The 15,975-nt window shown below is 51.5% G+C and overlaps 6 protein-coding genes across 6 annotated transcripts; 4 read left to right on the top strand and 2 right to left on the bottom strand.

The window, feature by feature from the left end:
• Positions 1 to 317: 317 nt before the first annotated feature.
• Positions 318 to 3,052, bottom strand: EDD37DRAFT_626191 (transcriptional adapter 2-alpha). Its single transcript, XM_062816287.1, has 3 exons — positions 2,726 to 3,052; positions 2,099 to 2,652; positions 318 to 2,051 (listed from the first exon to the last, which is right to left on the bottom strand). Exons 1-3 carry the CDS (start codon positions 2,838 to 2,840, stop codon positions 600 to 602), a joined length of 2,121 nt encoding a protein of 706 aa, XP_062671921.1. The 5' UTR covers positions 2,841 to 3,052; the 3' UTR covers positions 318 to 599.
• Positions 3,053 to 3,185: 133 nt separating this feature from the next.
• On the top strand, positions 3,186 to 4,659 carry EDD37DRAFT_679272 (uncharacterized protein; the record flags this gene model as incomplete). The annotated part of the gene is made up of 4 exons (XM_062819681.1): positions 3,186 to 3,722; positions 3,775 to 3,992; positions 4,177 to 4,509; positions 4,559 to 4,659. Coding segments are annotated over exons 1-4 (783 nt in total), but the record flags the coding sequence as incomplete, so codon positions are not given.
• EDD37DRAFT_328510 (uncharacterized protein) lies at positions 4,508 to 5,672 on the bottom strand. Its single transcript, XM_062811531.1, has 2 exons — positions 4,831 to 5,672; positions 4,508 to 4,775 (listed from the first exon to the last, which is right to left on the bottom strand). The coding sequence occupies exon 1, from the start codon at positions 5,533 to 5,535 to the stop codon at positions 4,918 to 4,920; it is 618 nt and encodes a 205-aa protein (XP_062671923.1). The 5' UTR covers positions 5,536 to 5,672; the 3' UTR covers positions 4,508 to 4,775; positions 4,831 to 4,917.
• A 227-nt stretch (positions 5,673 to 5,899) lies between these two features.
• EDD37DRAFT_626197 (uncharacterized protein) lies at positions 5,900 to 6,923 on the top strand. The gene is made up of 2 exons (XM_062816288.1): positions 5,900 to 6,302; positions 6,378 to 6,923. Exons 1-2 carry the CDS (start codon positions 6,097 to 6,099, stop codon positions 6,667 to 6,669), a joined length of 498 nt encoding a protein of 165 aa, XP_062671924.1. The 5' UTR covers positions 5,900 to 6,096; the 3' UTR covers positions 6,670 to 6,923.
• Positions 6,924 to 7,195: 272 nt separating this feature from the next.
• Positions 7,196 to 8,108, top strand: EDD37DRAFT_607616 (uncharacterized protein; the record flags this gene model as incomplete). Its single annotated transcript, XM_062814984.1, has 4 exons — positions 7,196 to 7,394; positions 7,513 to 7,560; positions 7,601 to 7,630; positions 7,654 to 8,108. 4 exons carry the CDS (start codon positions 7,196 to 7,198, stop codon positions 8,106 to 8,108), a joined length of 732 nt encoding a protein of 243 aa, XP_062671925.1.
• Positions 8,109 to 13,180: 5,072 nt separating this feature from the next.
• Positions 13,181 to 14,514, top strand: EDD37DRAFT_626213 (uncharacterized protein). Its single transcript, XM_062816289.1, has one exon. The coding sequence runs from the start codon at positions 13,442 to 13,444 to the stop codon at positions 14,117 to 14,119; it is 678 nt and encodes a 225-aa protein (XP_062671926.1). The 5' UTR covers positions 13,181 to 13,441; the 3' UTR covers positions 14,120 to 14,514.
• The last annotated feature ends 1,461 nt before the right edge of the window (positions 14,515 to 15,975 follow it).

The following is a 15,975-nucleotide window of genomic DNA, read 5'->3' on the forward strand; positions in this document are numbered from 1 at the left end:
CTCGGACAACGCCCTGTCTAGGTGCGGTCTAGACGCATACCGACCCGTAAATGGGCTTTTGCAACCATGTCCCTCGATGGAGGGCTTGCAAGTGTCGCACAAATGTGCCATGGATAGATGTTGGAGCTGAGAGAGAGGTGGATGGACGCGGGCAATGTGTAGCTGAGCCAAGCGTGGTGTATGCATGCATGATTCAGGCAGCCTCGAGCCTCGTCTGCCACAGGCGATAGGATCCCGACCACTTAGTGCTTTCGTCGAGCCAGCCATCATCACAATCTAGACGTAGGGAAATAGACGGTTTTAAGAATGCAGGATACGTGTCAACGCGCGCAACGACATATTCATCGGAGACGCCAAGATAGTCTCATTGTTCCTGGTAACAATATCCTCTCCCATACAAGGGTTTTGCTTCATTTCCTGGAAAGAAGGCCAATCTTCTATTTCTACAAGAGTGATCCAAGGTCGCATCTCCATTGCACCACATACCAACCGAGAATGCATTGGGGTAAAACATAGCAAGAAGCACTCCCTTCTTGTCAGTTGAACACCATCTTCCAGAACGCCAGTGCCAGTCAGGTACAACCTTCGTGCGAGCTTTATTACAGCTCCATCTGCTTGCCATCGGCGCCCTCAATATTTGTGGTCACCGTTTCATCAGACCCCTCATTACCATCTTGGAATCCAAAGCGCTGACCAGCATTGTTGTTAACAGCTTCTTGCATCATGCGCATTCCTTCCTCAGGACCCTTGAGGCTGGCTTGTCGGAATGTGTTCTCCATGTCCTTCATTCTTCTCTTGAACGCGAGTCGGTCCAAGAACAATTGTTGCCGTCCTTTTTCCAGATCTCTTCGTTCTGACTGCACGATATCTTCCATTTCAGCAAATTGTGACATCTTGAGGTCAAATTTCTGCAATGTGAGGTTGACTGCTGCTCCAATCATCCTTGTCATCTCTCTTTCTTGATGCGAAGCAAGACCACTCGACCGAGCAGCGCTTGTTGCCAAAGCCGTGCTTGCAAGGTCGTTAACAACGGCTGCAGACCCGGTTACCTCAGCCGTGTTCTTTTCGACAGCTGTCTCATCGACTTCCATAGTATCCTCGGATTTGACGTTTTCCTTTTCCTGACCCGATTCTTGCTCCGTCCCTCCCATGCCCTTCTCGAGTTGTGCGCGTAACTCCTTTTGCATGACTTCGATCGAGCGGCCAGAAGCTGCAGCGACAACCTTGGGATTGGCCAATTGTGATAGGAAGCTGATGACTGACATGACTGGGTTGTCCAACTGACTGATTGGGCTTCGCCCAGTCAGAGTTTTCATGATCGCGCCGCCACTCAAAGGTCCATCCTCAAGATACTGATCTTGGATATCCATTTGTAGGAACTTCAGCACGCATTCTTCTCTGGTTCTCGTGCCAACATGTTTTGACACAGCTTCCCAATTGTCATCAAAAGTCTCTAAGGCTTCCAGCAGCAATAGTGTCTCATTGTCGGACCAAGGAGCATCTTTGTCAGGAATGTGGGAATATGCTGGCTCCTCCATCTTGACAAAGTCAGAGGATCGGTGATTGCTTGGCATCCTTGACTGGAAATAACAGTTCGGGCACAGGTCGTATTTGATTTCTTGGGGGTTCTGGGTGCTTGAAACTGGATCCGACTTGGCATAATGGAATCGGCACCGAGTGCAGTCTACACCGCAGGAATAGCAGTTGAAAGTCTTGATGGGTTCTCGTGCAGCTGCATCCATGGCTTTCGTTGCGGCCGAGCCATTAGCAGTCACATCGTCACCATTTGTGTGTTTATCTGGTTCTTCACTGGCCTTGATCTCCTTGCCCTTGTCGTCATAGACATTGCGTCTCAATTCGAGATTCAAGTCCGCTTTGGATGCTGGTGTCTGTGATTTCGCACGATCTGTTTGTGGGTGGGGTTTGCCGGGAGTAGTGAACGTGTTCTGAGCGGGTTGGAAAGGCTGCAGTCCACGCGGCGTATCCGCGGTGACTCTAAAGTGCCCTGTAAAAGGAGGTCCGATGTTTGCTGGACGAGTTTGAGGATCAACCTGTAAATGTTAGTACGTCGTGTACCACGCATTCTGCGGAGCCTTACCTGGTAGTTGATGAGACCCCACTGTTCCAAAAATGCGTGTACTCGCATGATTGCACAGACATCTCCAGCCAAGTTCCTCCGACAAGCAGTCACTGTCAGATACTCAATTGGGTTGAGGCGGTAGGTGTTGATCATGAAATCACGATAGTCTTTGTACACGGCCGGCGTCTTGCTGCGATTCCGGCTGTTGAAGAACTCAGGCAATGATTTCTTTTCGAGAGGGTGAATCGTGGTCATGTCGAACCATGTGCTGTAACTGGGAAGAATGATTTGATGCGTCTGAGCAACCAAATGTGAGTTGGCGGCAGCCTCCAACGCTGATTTTGCTTGTGCAGTTTGACCGTCGGCAGGGTTGGTTGCCGCAGGGGTCTCTTGCGAGTCTTCTACGACTTCCTTGTCCCCATCGGCATCCTCAACCTTTGCATCGTCATCGACACCACCCATCTCAGCATCCTCCTGTTCACCATGTCCTTCCACCTCAGCAGCTGGAGACTTGGGCGCATCTAGAGGATTGACATCGATCGTAGCGGTAGTCTCAGGAGCACGTTCAAGTACTAGTGTTGTCATGTCAGTGAACTTTCATGCATGTTTTCCACTGCGATTGAACAAGTGGACATTGTCGCGTACCTTCCGTAGCAGTTTCAGGAGCGACTGGTGCATTTGCACCCTCCGCCGCAAGTCCAGGGGTTTCTGAACCCTCGTGCTTCAGTTCCGCCGGGGTTTGTTCTGAGTAATCGGCCATAATGAATACTCAATGCAAGGTGATGGATGACCCCAGCCCCGTTCGTGTCAGGAGTATCGCGCAGACTTTGCGCACAACGCAGAGGGGCGAGCAAGTGTTGTGGCCGTCGCGAACGCAATAAATGCCCAAACTCCACCAGGAATTGTCTATGATTGTTGCGACAAGGATGTGGTAGACGTTTAGTGATTAGACAAATCCTGGCGCGAAACTGTACGCGGCGGAGACACGACTTGCGACTTGCGCTTTCCCAGACACTCGAGAGGAGCCAAGATGGTCACGTGGAAAAGCTTGGCACGAAACCTAGTCTCCTTTTCAACTGCAGGAGCGACCTCGAAACTGCGCCTGCCTGCACTTGCACACCACGCCTGAAATCTTCGGGCTGCTCCTTTCTTGTAGGAGCGCGATCAGCTTTCACAACTCGAAAACTTACTGTCTTCGCGACATCATCTCACAATGTCGTGGCGTAGTCAAGGCATCACGGGTTCTAATAATATTCCTCTTGGAAATCGTCGTCGGTTCGGCGGCGACGGCAACGGTGACTCGCAGAATGATAGCCCCGCAGATTCTCCTTCGTTCGGAGAGTCGGGCAAGCGTGGACGAAGTCCTGCCAGAGGTATGTTGTCCGCCCTCCCCCTCTGGTGTGTCACAGTACTGACGGCCTACAGCTGAACCTGCCGCCGACGACGGCGTGAAGAGGCGTAGAAAGCGAAACCGATGGGGTGAGGCCGGAGAGAACAAGGCCGCAGGTCTTATGGGCCTTCCAACCATGATACAGGCAAACATGACAGCAGAGCAACTCGACGCGTATACACTTCATCTGCGAATTGAAGAGATCAGCCAAAAGCTGCGGATCAATGATGTTGTCCCTGCCGACGCAGATAGGTCAGTTTTCCAATCCCTATCATTCTTGCACAGACTTCTTACCAATGTCTAGGTCACCATCGCCACCACCGCAGTACGACAATTTCGGCCGTCGAGTCAATACGCGCGAATTTCGATACCGCAAGCGCCTGGAGGATGAACGACACAAGCTCATCGAGAAGGCTATGAAGACCATTCCTAACTACCACCCACCGTCTGACTATCGACGACCCACAAAGACGCAGGAGAAGGTCTACGTGCCAGTCAACGATTATCCCGAGATTAACTTCAGTATGCTAACTAACCCTCTAACTCTGTTACAAAACCCCTTGTTGCTTTCGTTCTTGCTGCGTGCCATCGCCTGCTCACTGAAGCTGTGCCGATTGGCGCGATTCCCTGCACTAACCAGAGCACTCCCCTCAACCATGTTTACTTTGACTACCACAGACTAACACTTAGCTTCTTTCACTAAAAGTTGGTTTACTTATTGGACCTCGTGGCAATACCTTGAAGAAAATGGAAACCGAATCAGGAGCCAAGATCGCCATCCGAGGCAAAGGCTCTGTCAAAGAGGGCAAGGGAAGATCTGACGCAGCACATACTAGCAACCAGGAAGAAGATTTACACTGTTTGATCATGGCCGACACGGAAGACAAGGTCAACAAGGCTAAGCAGCTCATTCACAATGTCATCGAAACGGCTGCTTCCATTCCTGAGGGCCAGAACGAACTGAAGAGGAACCAACTCCGAGAGCTTGCAGCACTCAACGGTACCCTTCGAGACGATGAGAACCAAGCTTGTCAAAATTGTAAGCTTCTGCATTCTCAAACAATCGGGGGGTTAACTAACCTTTCCAGGTGGTCAAATCGGACACCGCAAGTACGATTGTCCTGAACAACGCAACTTCACTGCCAACATTATCTGCCGAGTTTGCGGAAATGCCGGCCACATGGCTCGCGACTGTCCGGATAGACAGCGCGGTACCGACGCGCGCAACAATGTACCAGGAGGGTTTGGTGGGCCACAACGACGTCTTGGTCCTTCAGATGCAGTCGACAGGGAGATGGAGGTATGCTTTCCATTGGTCTTTCGTGTCCGGTAGCGACATCATGCTAACTTATCACAGAACCTTATGCAAGAACTCTCGGGCAATCCTTCTGGTGATGGTCCCGTTGGTCGCATTGAGGCTGCGCCTGGTGGCTACGATCAAGGGGATTCATACGGGGCTGGCGGCGGCAACGATGCACGTCCCTGGGCAAGACAGCCGACTGGTGCGGCTGCCCCATGGCAACAAGACCGACGAGACCGAGATGGAGGATCTTCGCTTCCGCCATGGCAGCAGAGTCGTGCTGGTAACACTCAAGCAGAGTATGGAGCGGCCCCAGGTCAGCAAGCTGCTCCATGGCAGCAGCAAGCCCCACCTGGTGGACAGAGTTACGGCTACGGTGGTTATCCTGGCTACGATTCTCAGGCCGCCTACGGTGCTCCTCCTCCACCACCTTCTGCTCCTCCTGGTATCAGCTCTTTCTTGCAACAATACGGCAGTGCGCCACCACCACCGCCAGATGCCGGAGCTCCTCCTCCTCCACCCGAGTTCCAACCACCACCGCCAGGCAACGACTACGTTCCGCCTCCACCACCCCCAGCGTAGTTGGCCGTCATGGCAGAGCTTGTCTATCCTTTGGTGTGCAGGATGGAAGCAGCTTACCACCTTAAAAGGCGTGTTCATTGCTAGGATCAGGAACTTTGTGGAGAGTACACTCACTCCATCTTCGTCGACTGGATGGGCAACTTTCCGTAGTGCTTTGTTTTGTATATTGTTTTTCAATGTCATTTTGACTCTACCGCAGATTCTCTAATTCGCCAAGGTATCTTGGAAGCGCTGTTGCTCCTCAAGTTCAATGAGAAATGACTCCTCGTTGGCTTCGTAGAGTCATTCATACCTAATGCTGTGGCATCTCATTCTTGAGATGGGTGGCCATCAGCTCTATCTATGTGCTTTCAGTGCTCACCGCACAGGCACCGACCGGCTTGAACCTGGTAGACGTTGAAGTTGTATCCGCGGTGTACTCTCTGTCAAACAATGTCACCCTTTACGGAAACATGCTGGATGTTTTACCCCTACAAGAACTGTTGCTCGTGCGGCCCTCGAGCGATGATCATTGGTCCTGGTAGACATATCGAAGGGATAGCCGAGGAGGGAGCGAGCCAGCCTATACCAACACTGGTTAGGTCTAGGTCGATTCTCTTGGCATCGAAGGCCTTCGCCAGCTTCCTGCGGCGTTTCGTTCATCACTACATCCGCCTTCCTCAGTTGCACTCACTCGCCCGAGAACACCCATCACAAACACTCGAACTTCTAACCTCCTTTCAACACAAAACACCAATCTTCAACATGCCTCGTTCCCGTGGTGGTGCAGGTCCCTCGCGGTCCGCTCCGTCAAGACCTACAGCGCCTGCTCCCGCACCTCGGTCGGTAGCGCCACACCAACAACAAAGACCTATGTCCACTGCCCCGACCGCTCAAAGTCAGCAGGCTCACCCCCCTGCTCAGACATCGCAAGGTCCGGGTTTGTTCGGTCAAATGGCTAGCACGGCAGCGTAAGTTGCACAGATCAGGATCCGGAGACGAATTTGTGCACACGTAGTGGATTTATACTGACTACATACTCGCAGTGGCGTCGCGGTCGGATCCTCAATCGGCCATGCGATCGGTGGCTTCTTCGGTGGTGGCTCGTCTGCTCCTGTCGAGCAACAGCAGCAGGCCACTGATGCCTACGCCAACACCGGTAACGCAATGGACAATGCGTTGTACAGCCAGAGCTCGGCTACCGAGGCTTCTGGCCCTTGCGCATCCGATATCAAGAGTTTCACCGACTGCATGAACCAGAACCAAGGAAATATGTCCATCTGCGGCTGGTACATGGAACAGCTCAAGGCTTGTCAACAAGCTGCCCGTCAATACTAAGCCACCGCGGCTCACTCGTTCAGAAAGGTGGACTCTGCCAGCATGGACGACTTAGAGAATTTGTAATCAGAAAGAAAAGCATGGCTTCTGGCCGACTGCTTCTTCAAATGTGCATTTGCATTGCGTGGAATACTGTATAGGGTGGATAGCAAGCCAGTCGCCAGAAAATTTGCTACAGTCAAAACAGAGAGCATACCCCCCGAAGGATATAGACAGCCGTTAGCGGACTGCAATCAATTATATCTCTCCTCTCATTTCTCTCCCTGTCGTATCCAACGGCCTCTCAGTGTGCCAATGCTGACCTCCTTGACAATATATGTGAAGGACTCCCGATACATATCGAGCAGGTGTCTTTGAAACAGCCGGTTGCTCCTGTTCACAATTCCGACCATCTCTGGATGTCGTCTTGTTTACAGAGAGCTCGTCAGCGATATGTCCATTGAGTCCAAGGCTCTCGCCCAAGAACCCCGCTTTGCAGCTTCTACCACGGACCCGACTGTCTCTTCTGTTGGAAGGCCGCCAGATCATGCCAGAGCAGGCTAGGGCCTACGAAGTTGACGAGATGCTGGTTCAGGAGATGGAGAACTACAGAATGTTTATTGACCGGCTCGAGACCATCAGAGCCAAACACGAGCCGCTGCAACCAGCGTTGTTGCTGGCTGAAAGCTTTATTGAAGAAGCTAAACGCTTGCTCAACGAGGATGACCTGACCCAGGCCAACCAAAGTATCCAGGCGGGGGAGGGCGCGCTGAATACAGTCCAACACTCCTAACGATCCAGACGGTGGGAATCTAGACTACAGTCTGGCTTTATATCGTTAGAGCTGATAGCCTTGTCACATAGAAGAATATCCACTATCGATAGGTATGAAGGGCTCCGGATCCATATCGAGTAAGTATACGCGTTGAACCTAGTGCTCTCCTTATATCAGAAACTGTTCTAACGTCTATGGTATCTCGTTGTGTGTATGGGTCCCGTGATAAGCAAATCTAATTCTGAATGGCTTCACTTCGGACGTCTTCCTCTACCTCTTTCCTGAGTCCGCGCATCGGGCCAGGGCTGAGGAGCACATTCAACGACACACAATTCTACGCCGTATGGTCAAGATTTACCTGATCTGTGGAAACGACTATGCCACTCCCCAAGACATTCCGCACACGATGTTTATGGATCAGAAGTCGGCAAGCAAGGCGGCAAAGTCAGACCCTTCACCCCTATCAGTCGGCGCCATCCAGGTACCGGACACGGTAGTCCAAAGAATGGCAACACCAATGATTGTACCTAGGTACACCCTTCAGGCGGGCAGCCGCGACCGTTCCCCACTATCCGACCTCAAATCTCCGGCGTGGCGACTTCCGGAGAAGGCTCACAGTTGGGAACATGAGTACTGGACGGCCGTTGGGCGGGCTCTTGCGACAAGTAGCGCTGTTGGACTGTAGGAGGCCTCCTGATCCGACTCAACGGAGGTCGATGGTCACTAAGAGATCTTCGTAGACAACGCTATCGTTCACTCGTTGTAACACGTGTTCCCTGGAATGAGAATGGTGCTGTCTTCTTGATGGCACGGGCGTCCTCGCTGTCTGCTTTGCTATTGGCACCTGACCATGGATCTGCTCGGTCGTCCTGGCTTGCATCTCCAGATCGTCCAGTGCTGGTCCTCATCTTAGTCAGAAGGAGAGACGATATCTTAGATATACCTTTGCCAAGCAAGGGTGTATGTGTCGTCGATGTAACAGTGAGACTGATGCCGTTGAATCTGATGCCCTTCTGAATGCTAAGTAGTCATTTCCCAGGAATATATGTGAAAGCCTCCGGGTACACACCGAGTAGGTCCATCCATTTGAACCCCATGGACTCTCTGTCAGTCACACATTGCCACGTTTCATCGAGATCGTATTGTCGCTGGAGCCGTACATACTTCCAGCACGGCCCGGTTCCTTCGAGAACATGCTGTATGCAGGGCACTATTGAATTCATTGTCTGTCACAGAACATAGTCGCAAAGCTACGACGCCCTCGGCCTCGTATTTCTGGTCTGAACGACAGTCCAGTCTCACATTGTCGGATACATCGACAATTCATGGCTGTTCTTATTCTGGAGCAGGCGGAGAACCACCATAGCCAACGCCGACTAGATGCTTTGTAAATGGGTCGACGTCGATTGCTCTGCTCAGAGATTATGCGGCAATTCTTTGCAGTCAGACATGACTCGTGTCGACCATGTCCGTGGCTCAGAGCAGCAAACCAGCAGGGTTTCTAGCAACTGCTGTACAAATGCGGAAGGATCGTTCAGGCGTCCCTGGACCATGATTAAATTCAACAACACTTGCTACCGAGGTCTGGGACAAACGTGAAAGTTCAGAATACCGGTCAGCTACGCTTAGCCCGGCATGAAAGGTCGGTATATTTTGCGCGAAGGACAACTTTCCGACGGCTGTGTCTTGGAATGGCGTGCTGTAGGTTTCCACCAAGCAGAGAGCCGCAGCTTGTAGCCGTTTGAGGATTGTCAGCCTTGTTACGAGTACGAGCTTTCCTGAATGTGGGTGGCAGATAGGTGAGCATGATAAGTACTTCAAGGAGGTAACATGTGCCTCGGAATGGTTGACAACCCCGGAATGACCCCAGGACTGGGTGGAGGGACACCACTGGGTTGGGTCCCAGGAAGATGCGGCTCTGGCCTGAAGTCGTGTTTCAGCCATGCCATTGGCTCGCGTCGCTGAGCTGAGGCTGATACCCTGTGAGATTCTTTCCCAGCCTAGACCTTGAGGATGTCTGAAAGTGGTTGAATGCATACTATTCAACGATCCTACCAGACTTACCGAGACCCTTTAGCATAGGAGTGTGTCAACACCTCGTGTCAGCATCCAATCAGCTAATGTTCTCACTGGAATTACTGGCCGTGTACGAACCACGATCTGCCACACCGGAGGGCAATCTGGCATAAGTACTGCCAGTAGAGTATGCTTTCTTAGATAAGCGACAAGAAAGAGCCTATCAGAGTGCTAGTATGACCGTTAACTGTGAATCGTCGATTCAGCCATAAGCAAGGCCGGCAACCAAGAACCGAAGATGGTGGTAAGCGACCAGATTTATGGCAGCAACGGTGGAACCTCACTAGTTGATGACAGATCATGTAAGCAATAGTGTCTGAGGAGGGTGCCTCGTCCGTCCGTCCGTCTCGGATGGACCAAGCGAAGAGGGTTCCAGACTCTGCGACCAAGTGCAACGTTCTTACTTCCATAGGGCTGACTCTACCGTCAACGCTATTTGGCGGCTGAGAGCAGATCACTCTGAGTTCCTGTCGAACCTCGTGTTGATCCGAATCTGGTATCATGGTCCGCTTCTAGCATAGAGAGCACATGCTTGCAAGCCTCATTTGGACTTTTGGTTTGACGATGAGTCCATCAGCAGCCTGTACAGCAACAAACTGATGAACTTGCAAAATTTGCATCACTGCTTCCATGGGCCTACCACAACACTTGAAGACGTCAATGACAAATGCTAGGTCAATTTGACTCACGCCCTTTGATAGACCTGGCGTTTGAGGTTAGCTTCTCGAAGCATTGCTCATAGCATCCTCACAGCCTCCTGCAGAATCCGGGGTTGGACAACCTTGGAGCGAAAGACCCTGGACGAAGGGTGGTGGGACCGTCTGTCGGTTGGCCTAAGAATATGTGCCAGGCACAGCCCTGCTCGCGATATGGCGTGAGTGGTGGAAGAAGGTCTTGGGTGGGATTCTCAAAAGTACAAGTGTCAAAAAGGTAGCTGACAGGGACCACAGGGCGAGCAATCAGCATCAGGGTGAGGACCCGCTTTATCAACCCCCTGCACCTTCGAGAAGAATGCTGCTTTGGGCAAGCGCTACGAAGAGCGTACTATGTATGTTGGCGCCCGTTAGCGTTTCGGCGATGCAACCAGATCTTCCCTCAGCCACCCTCCGGTGACTCAGGCACCCAATTTGGTTCCTCGCGCGCCATACCCCATTGAGCTCGAGACGCGAATTGCGAATGCGAGGCACGGCTCAGAAGCCACAATCCGATTCATGTGCGAGTTGCCAAGTTTCGACACCTGCAGACGGGAGATCGCTACCAGCCTTCAAACATGGTAACGTTAATCATGGCGTGGAGCACACGTACCCGTATTCGCGTCCTCAGGCAGCTCTTTGGGGATATCCTGCGATTGGTCACCTCGGTCTTTGACGCGCACAAAGGCAGTGCCCAGGCTGCCCAGCAACAATTCAATTGTGCACTCGGTATTTTTGGGTCTCATGCAACCAACACCTGCCTCGGTCAGAAAATCATTGTGATTACTTTGCTTCGTGTGCTAGCATTGGGAACCCAGCATATGACCACGAACAGAAATCGGAAGGGGCAATAATGGACGGAGATGGAGATGGAGTTGAGAGTAATAATCGTGCCCCCGAAGCCGTGATCATTATCTATCGAACTCACGGGGTCTAGGGACCAGGACTTAATTGCATGGTATGCAGACTGGTGATGTATTATGGAACAAAAGGGCGCTCGCACTTTGCATAAAATCCGAGCACGCGGACGAGAAAGCGGCCTTTGACGGACCTTCAATCAAGACCGAGAATGCATGAGCAGTTTATGCACATCCCAATGTAGAAGCTATACTATATCAGGCACTAGTCATAACTCTATCAGTAGGACTCGGAGACAAGATCGTTCGAGGGCTCCGAGTCATCTTGCTCACAGATCTCGGCGCAACCGTCGACCGGTCACGGATTCATTGTTAGGCCGTCTCTTCCAGAAGGTTTGCTCCTTCTTGGCCAATCAAACGTGCAATTTCCCTGGTTCTGCCTGGGACGGAGTTCAGGCTACACTGATTTCCTGTTGGTGGTCTGAGATGAGGACACGGGGCAGACATTTTGTCTCCGGGTGAAGCATTCACGCTTCGTCTACACTGTCGTCGACGTATACGACAAGCGTAAACGAACACGAAATACCATGTGGCAGTGATGTTGGTTGATCCCACAATCAACAGCATTGGGTTGATCGCCAGGTATAGGTTACTTCAGGCAACGAGCAACCTATATGCAAGCTCAGCCATCGTCAACTACGACGCATGCAGACGATTCTGCGAGCAAATAGACTTGGGGGCTATCATGCCGTCCTCGTGGGTGTAAGTTATCTCCAGGGGCATTCGTGTCACAGACACGACCGCCTAGGACAAGCGAGATCTTGGGGGTCAGCTAAGCGGGGTTGGCGCCTAGAGATCAAGCGTGAAGCTGACACAATGGGCTCGCGGAGTGAACCAGGGGGTGTTCTAGGCTCTCGCCAAAGCCTCAGGGTAGCCCCGAACGGCTTCCTTCGATGGAAGTTGATTTCTACTCGAAGCTGAAGCTCAAGCCAGGCGGACTGCCCGAACGCACAGGGCGCTTGTATGGTACCTTATTCCCGACAAGAAAGTGGCTTTGATTACTGGGATTTTTGGTATGGGCATTTGATCCATGAGGTGGGATAGTGATAGCTTCGCAGAGGGCTGCATCCTTGATTACCTAGTGAGGAGACCCAGATGAAGTCGTTTTACAACGTGAGGTCACTGTGACATGTAGACATGTAGACATGTAGGATGATTGATGCAGTAACAGTAATTTGCCTGGCCGGTTAATAGTGACCCTCGAGCCTTTCGAAAGGGATGAGTCAAGTGTCCGCCAGGAAATGGCCTGTATAGACAACCCTCTTTGGGAAGGCGTGCGTTTGGGAAGGTGTACCAAAGTCACATTTCAAATCTGCGTACCCATAACACGGGAAGGGAGACTGGATTACGAGAGCATTCTCAGCAACAGAGTGGTACCCCTGGAGTATGGTTGAACTTTCTCTAGGCTTGCTGTTACAACGCATGGCTTACCAAGACGCTCCCAAGAGTCACAGTGTCACTTTGGCAGTCTAGTGGGGTATGCATTTCTCAGCAACTTCATGCTGTTTACCATAACGATTCTTTCACCATCATGGTGCTCGAAACGACTAATCAGACGAAGACAGACATCAAGGAGTCATAATTGCAGATTGCAGCATGCTTAGGATTCCGGACCCGAGGAACCCAGAAGATCCCCCCTGTGTTACTCACATGGAGATAACGTTAAGCAACGACACAACATGTAGAAGTCAAAGTGACCATTCACGGACGTAAAGAGTCATTGATGCCGTAAGAGCGGGAGCGGTCAGATCAGCAAGTACTGGTGTAAGCGAAAGCGAGCGAAGACCACACTCGTTACCGTTCTCGGATGCAAACGCGAGCCGACCGTCACAGACCGTGGCTGACAGTGCTGCTAGGCATAACAAACCCTCCGAAATCTCCAGGAAGGGGACTTTCAGGCAGCCGAATTGCTCTTCGCGCGGCCGAACACCAAGCGTGCCTTGACCCTGGTCATCCATCTTCTTCGATGGTGTGGGTATCCACTCGGCCCTTCAGGCATAGATTTTGGTCCGCAGCTCGTGCAGGGATCAGGCCCAAGAAATGCTGTGGATATCGTCTTCGCGTCGGTCTTACGTTAGGTCGGAGTAAAAGTAAATCCATCTTACGAGCGTACCTCAGGCAGAGCGTTTACAAAAGAACTGGTCCATCCTCACCTTCCAACCAGCCTCTTCCTTCTTCCATCAGCAAGATACAACAATACAAACAACAACATTGCAAACATACATAGCAATAGCGAACACTACGAACAACAACAAGCAAGCACCATACAAGCCAAGCAACCACCCAACCAAGTATCCACCATAGTGACTCAGAAAGTCCAAACAAAAACCACAATGCCTTCCTCAGTCAGCTTTTCTGCTGCTACTCCAGCCAAAACATCTAGCCAATCCATCTATACTCGACCACAGAAGAAGCAGAAGATGAGCATCACTCAAACCTACTTCCTCGCTCACAGTGCCCGCGGCAAGCTCTCCAAGGAGGCTGCCCGGCCTGATCACGACCTCCGACTCTTGGTCGGACACGCCAACATGCTCGACTCTTTGATGCTTGACTTGGCCAACGCCGAACAAGAACAGGAGCGATGGTTCAACAACATTGTTAATGGATCCGCCGAAGAAGAGGACTCCAAGGCTCACCAGGTTGAGACAATCGTCGAGGAGTCCGAGGAGGAGGAGCAATCCGAGGACGAGGCTGAAGTCACAGCGGTCGAGGTGGACTCTGATATGGAAGACGATGAGGAGACCGACGGAGAACTCACTCTCACACGAACTGCCTCTCGACACTCGCCTCCCGAGCTAAGCCTGGACAGCGACTCTTCAGACTCTGAAGACGAGCACATGCCACCCTCACCACCAGCCATCACATTCGAGACACTCAGCGAAAAGCAACGACAAGCCATTGCTACCACATCATACTACGACGCCAAGTCACCAGTCGAGTCGGAAGCCTTTGAACAAGAAGGATTCTACTTACCCTCGAGGCAACAGCCAACCATAATCGCTGCATACTAGCAGGTTGATTGACCGCCCTTTGAGAGTTAACGATTTCCGACCTCTGAGCGACTTCGATACCCGAGCGTTTCAGCAATGTCTTTACGAGCATGGTGTTTGGCAAAATCTTTTTTGGGAATTACCAAATTGGTTCAGAAGAGATCAAGCGGGCGGTGAATTCGCTCATCGACCATCGGGGAAGGAGCCGGAGTTCCTTGCAACTACCAGAAGTCGTGGCTGAAATACGCCAGCCTGGTGGAAACAACGAGCTTTGTCTTCTTCTCTGATGCATCGACTTGAGCACATTTATTTGTCTGCCGATTTTCTATGACTCTACTCTATGTACTATGATAGTTCTCCCTCTTAGAGGTTGAGACTCACGATCAATACCAAAAGATATATTTGATCTCAAGAACACTCCTTTCTCTCCCTTGTTTCTTCTACAATTGTTCTCTACATTGTTTACCACCACATACTGACTGCACAGAAAATCCGCTGATCATTTCCAGGCATGGCTCGATATGCGATCGCAGGGTCCCGTGCCGAGCAAGGGTACTCGCGCACAGTCGGACTCGGCCCTCTCTTTCGTGCGAAAGGAAATCGCCAGATCTCTGCTGGTCCAACCAACGCCCCTCAAATCCGCGTAGCCGGTCGGATCGTTCTTAGGGCTGGGCGGCCGAAATGGTCCGCCCTCTTCCTCTTGACTTAGTACCCTTTTGGGACGATTTGCACAAAAATTAATCACTATTTGATGAGCGAAAGCCGCAAGACCCTCGGCCCCGGAGTCAGCTTTGAAATCCGAGTACGAAAAAAAAAAGGTCAACTGATGAAAAAGAGGACAGTAAGTACGGAGCTTCCATGGATCCTCCCATCCGGTCGTCCCTCTTCGTGCCTTCTGTACGGTTCTTTTTCTTCTAGTCGGCACCAGGAGGGTCACTTGGACAAATGCAAAAGAATCCACTGCGCGAGAAAAAAAAGTGCAGCTGTTCGGAATGAATTATCGTGGTCCCCATTCCCATGGCCACATGTTGTGGGTTATTCTGCTGGCCGTCGGGAAATGCCATGGCCTTGCCTGTACCTGTGCCTCTGACTAGGGCGTGGAGAGGACAGGTTAGTGGATCTGTCGCCTAACGTTGTGGGTAGGTTGGCTTACTGAATCACAAATCTGTCCAGGTGCTTGGATAAGCTGCTTGGAAATTACAATTCCTTCGATTTCCGTGCCCTATGACTAGCACACCCCCTTGCTCGTTTTCGCCCTTTGGCAGCCAGTCATTCAGCAGACAGGGTCAGACTCTACGTAGAGCACGAGGTGGACATAGGCCCGTACTCCGGTTATGCTTCCATCCCTCCTTTCTTGACATGTTCAGCACGATCCAGTACCTGAACCAATGATACTTCCAGAGGTCCGCTCAGGTTCAGGCCTTCGATACAGGCTGATCAGGCGTACCTTTTGCGACAGTTTTTGTCCCCCTTTAGATACGATTCCGAAGGGGGCTGAGAACGTTTCATGCTCTGTATGGAAGGTTGCATTTCTTTTCCCACTCCCTTGGATCTGGTCCCACGGAATATTCCTGCCCAAACAATCACTTTTCCGTTTTTCGTGTTGCTGAACGAGATGAACAGCTCAGTTTCCTTTCGACGTGAAGAGAACTGACAGCGATTAAGTCATCATCTACGAGGCAAGCCGGTTTCCAGAAAAAGTGGCACCGTCTGACAGGGAGTACATCGACGATGTAAATTGAAGTTCTGTAGGTTCGCGACAACGGGTGCCTTGACAGCAAGCCTATAAGGATACACAATAGAGGTGATGACCTCCTTTCTGGCAATGCACCGAGCTCTATCATTGTGTACGAAGGACTTCGAGACGACAATAAGAA

This window comes from Exophiala viscosa (genome assembly GCF_022695815.1).
Source record: "Exophiala viscosa unplaced genomic scaffold EDD37scaffold_3, whole genome shotgun sequence".
Taxonomy (NCBI): Eukaryota; Fungi; Ascomycota; class Eurotiomycetes; order Chaetothyriales; family Herpotrichiellaceae; genus Exophiala; species Exophiala viscosa.

Bases quoted from the DNA above. Each gene is read 5' to 3' on its own strand.
- EDD37DRAFT_626191 (XM_062816287.1), bottom strand. From the start codon at position 2,840: ATGGCCGATTACTCAGAACAAACCCCGGCGGAACTGAAGCACGAGGGT. The intron at 2,653-2,725 runs GTACGCGACAAT...TGACAACACTAG, and splicing joins TCCTGAAACTGCTACGGAAG to TACTTGAACGTGCTCCTGAG. The intron at 2,052-2,098 runs GTAAGGCTCCGC...TAACATTTACAG, and splicing joins GGGGTCTCATCAACTACCAG to GTTGATCCTCAAACTCGTCC.
- EDD37DRAFT_328510 (XM_062811531.1), bottom strand. From the start codon at position 5,535: ATGACATTGAAAAACAATATACAAAACAAAGCACTACGGAAAGTTGCC.
- EDD37DRAFT_626197 (XM_062816288.1), top strand. From the start codon at position 6,097: ATGCCTCGTTCCCGTGGTGGTGCAGGTCCCTCGCGGTCCGCTCCGTCA. The intron at 6,303-6,377 runs GTAAGTTGCACA...ACATACTCGCAG, and splicing joins CAAATGGCTAGCACGGCAGC to TGGCGTCGCGGTCGGATCCT.
- EDD37DRAFT_626213 (XM_062816289.1), top strand. From the start codon at position 13,442: ATGCCTTCCTCAGTCAGCTTTTCTGCTGCTACTCCAGCCAAAACATCT.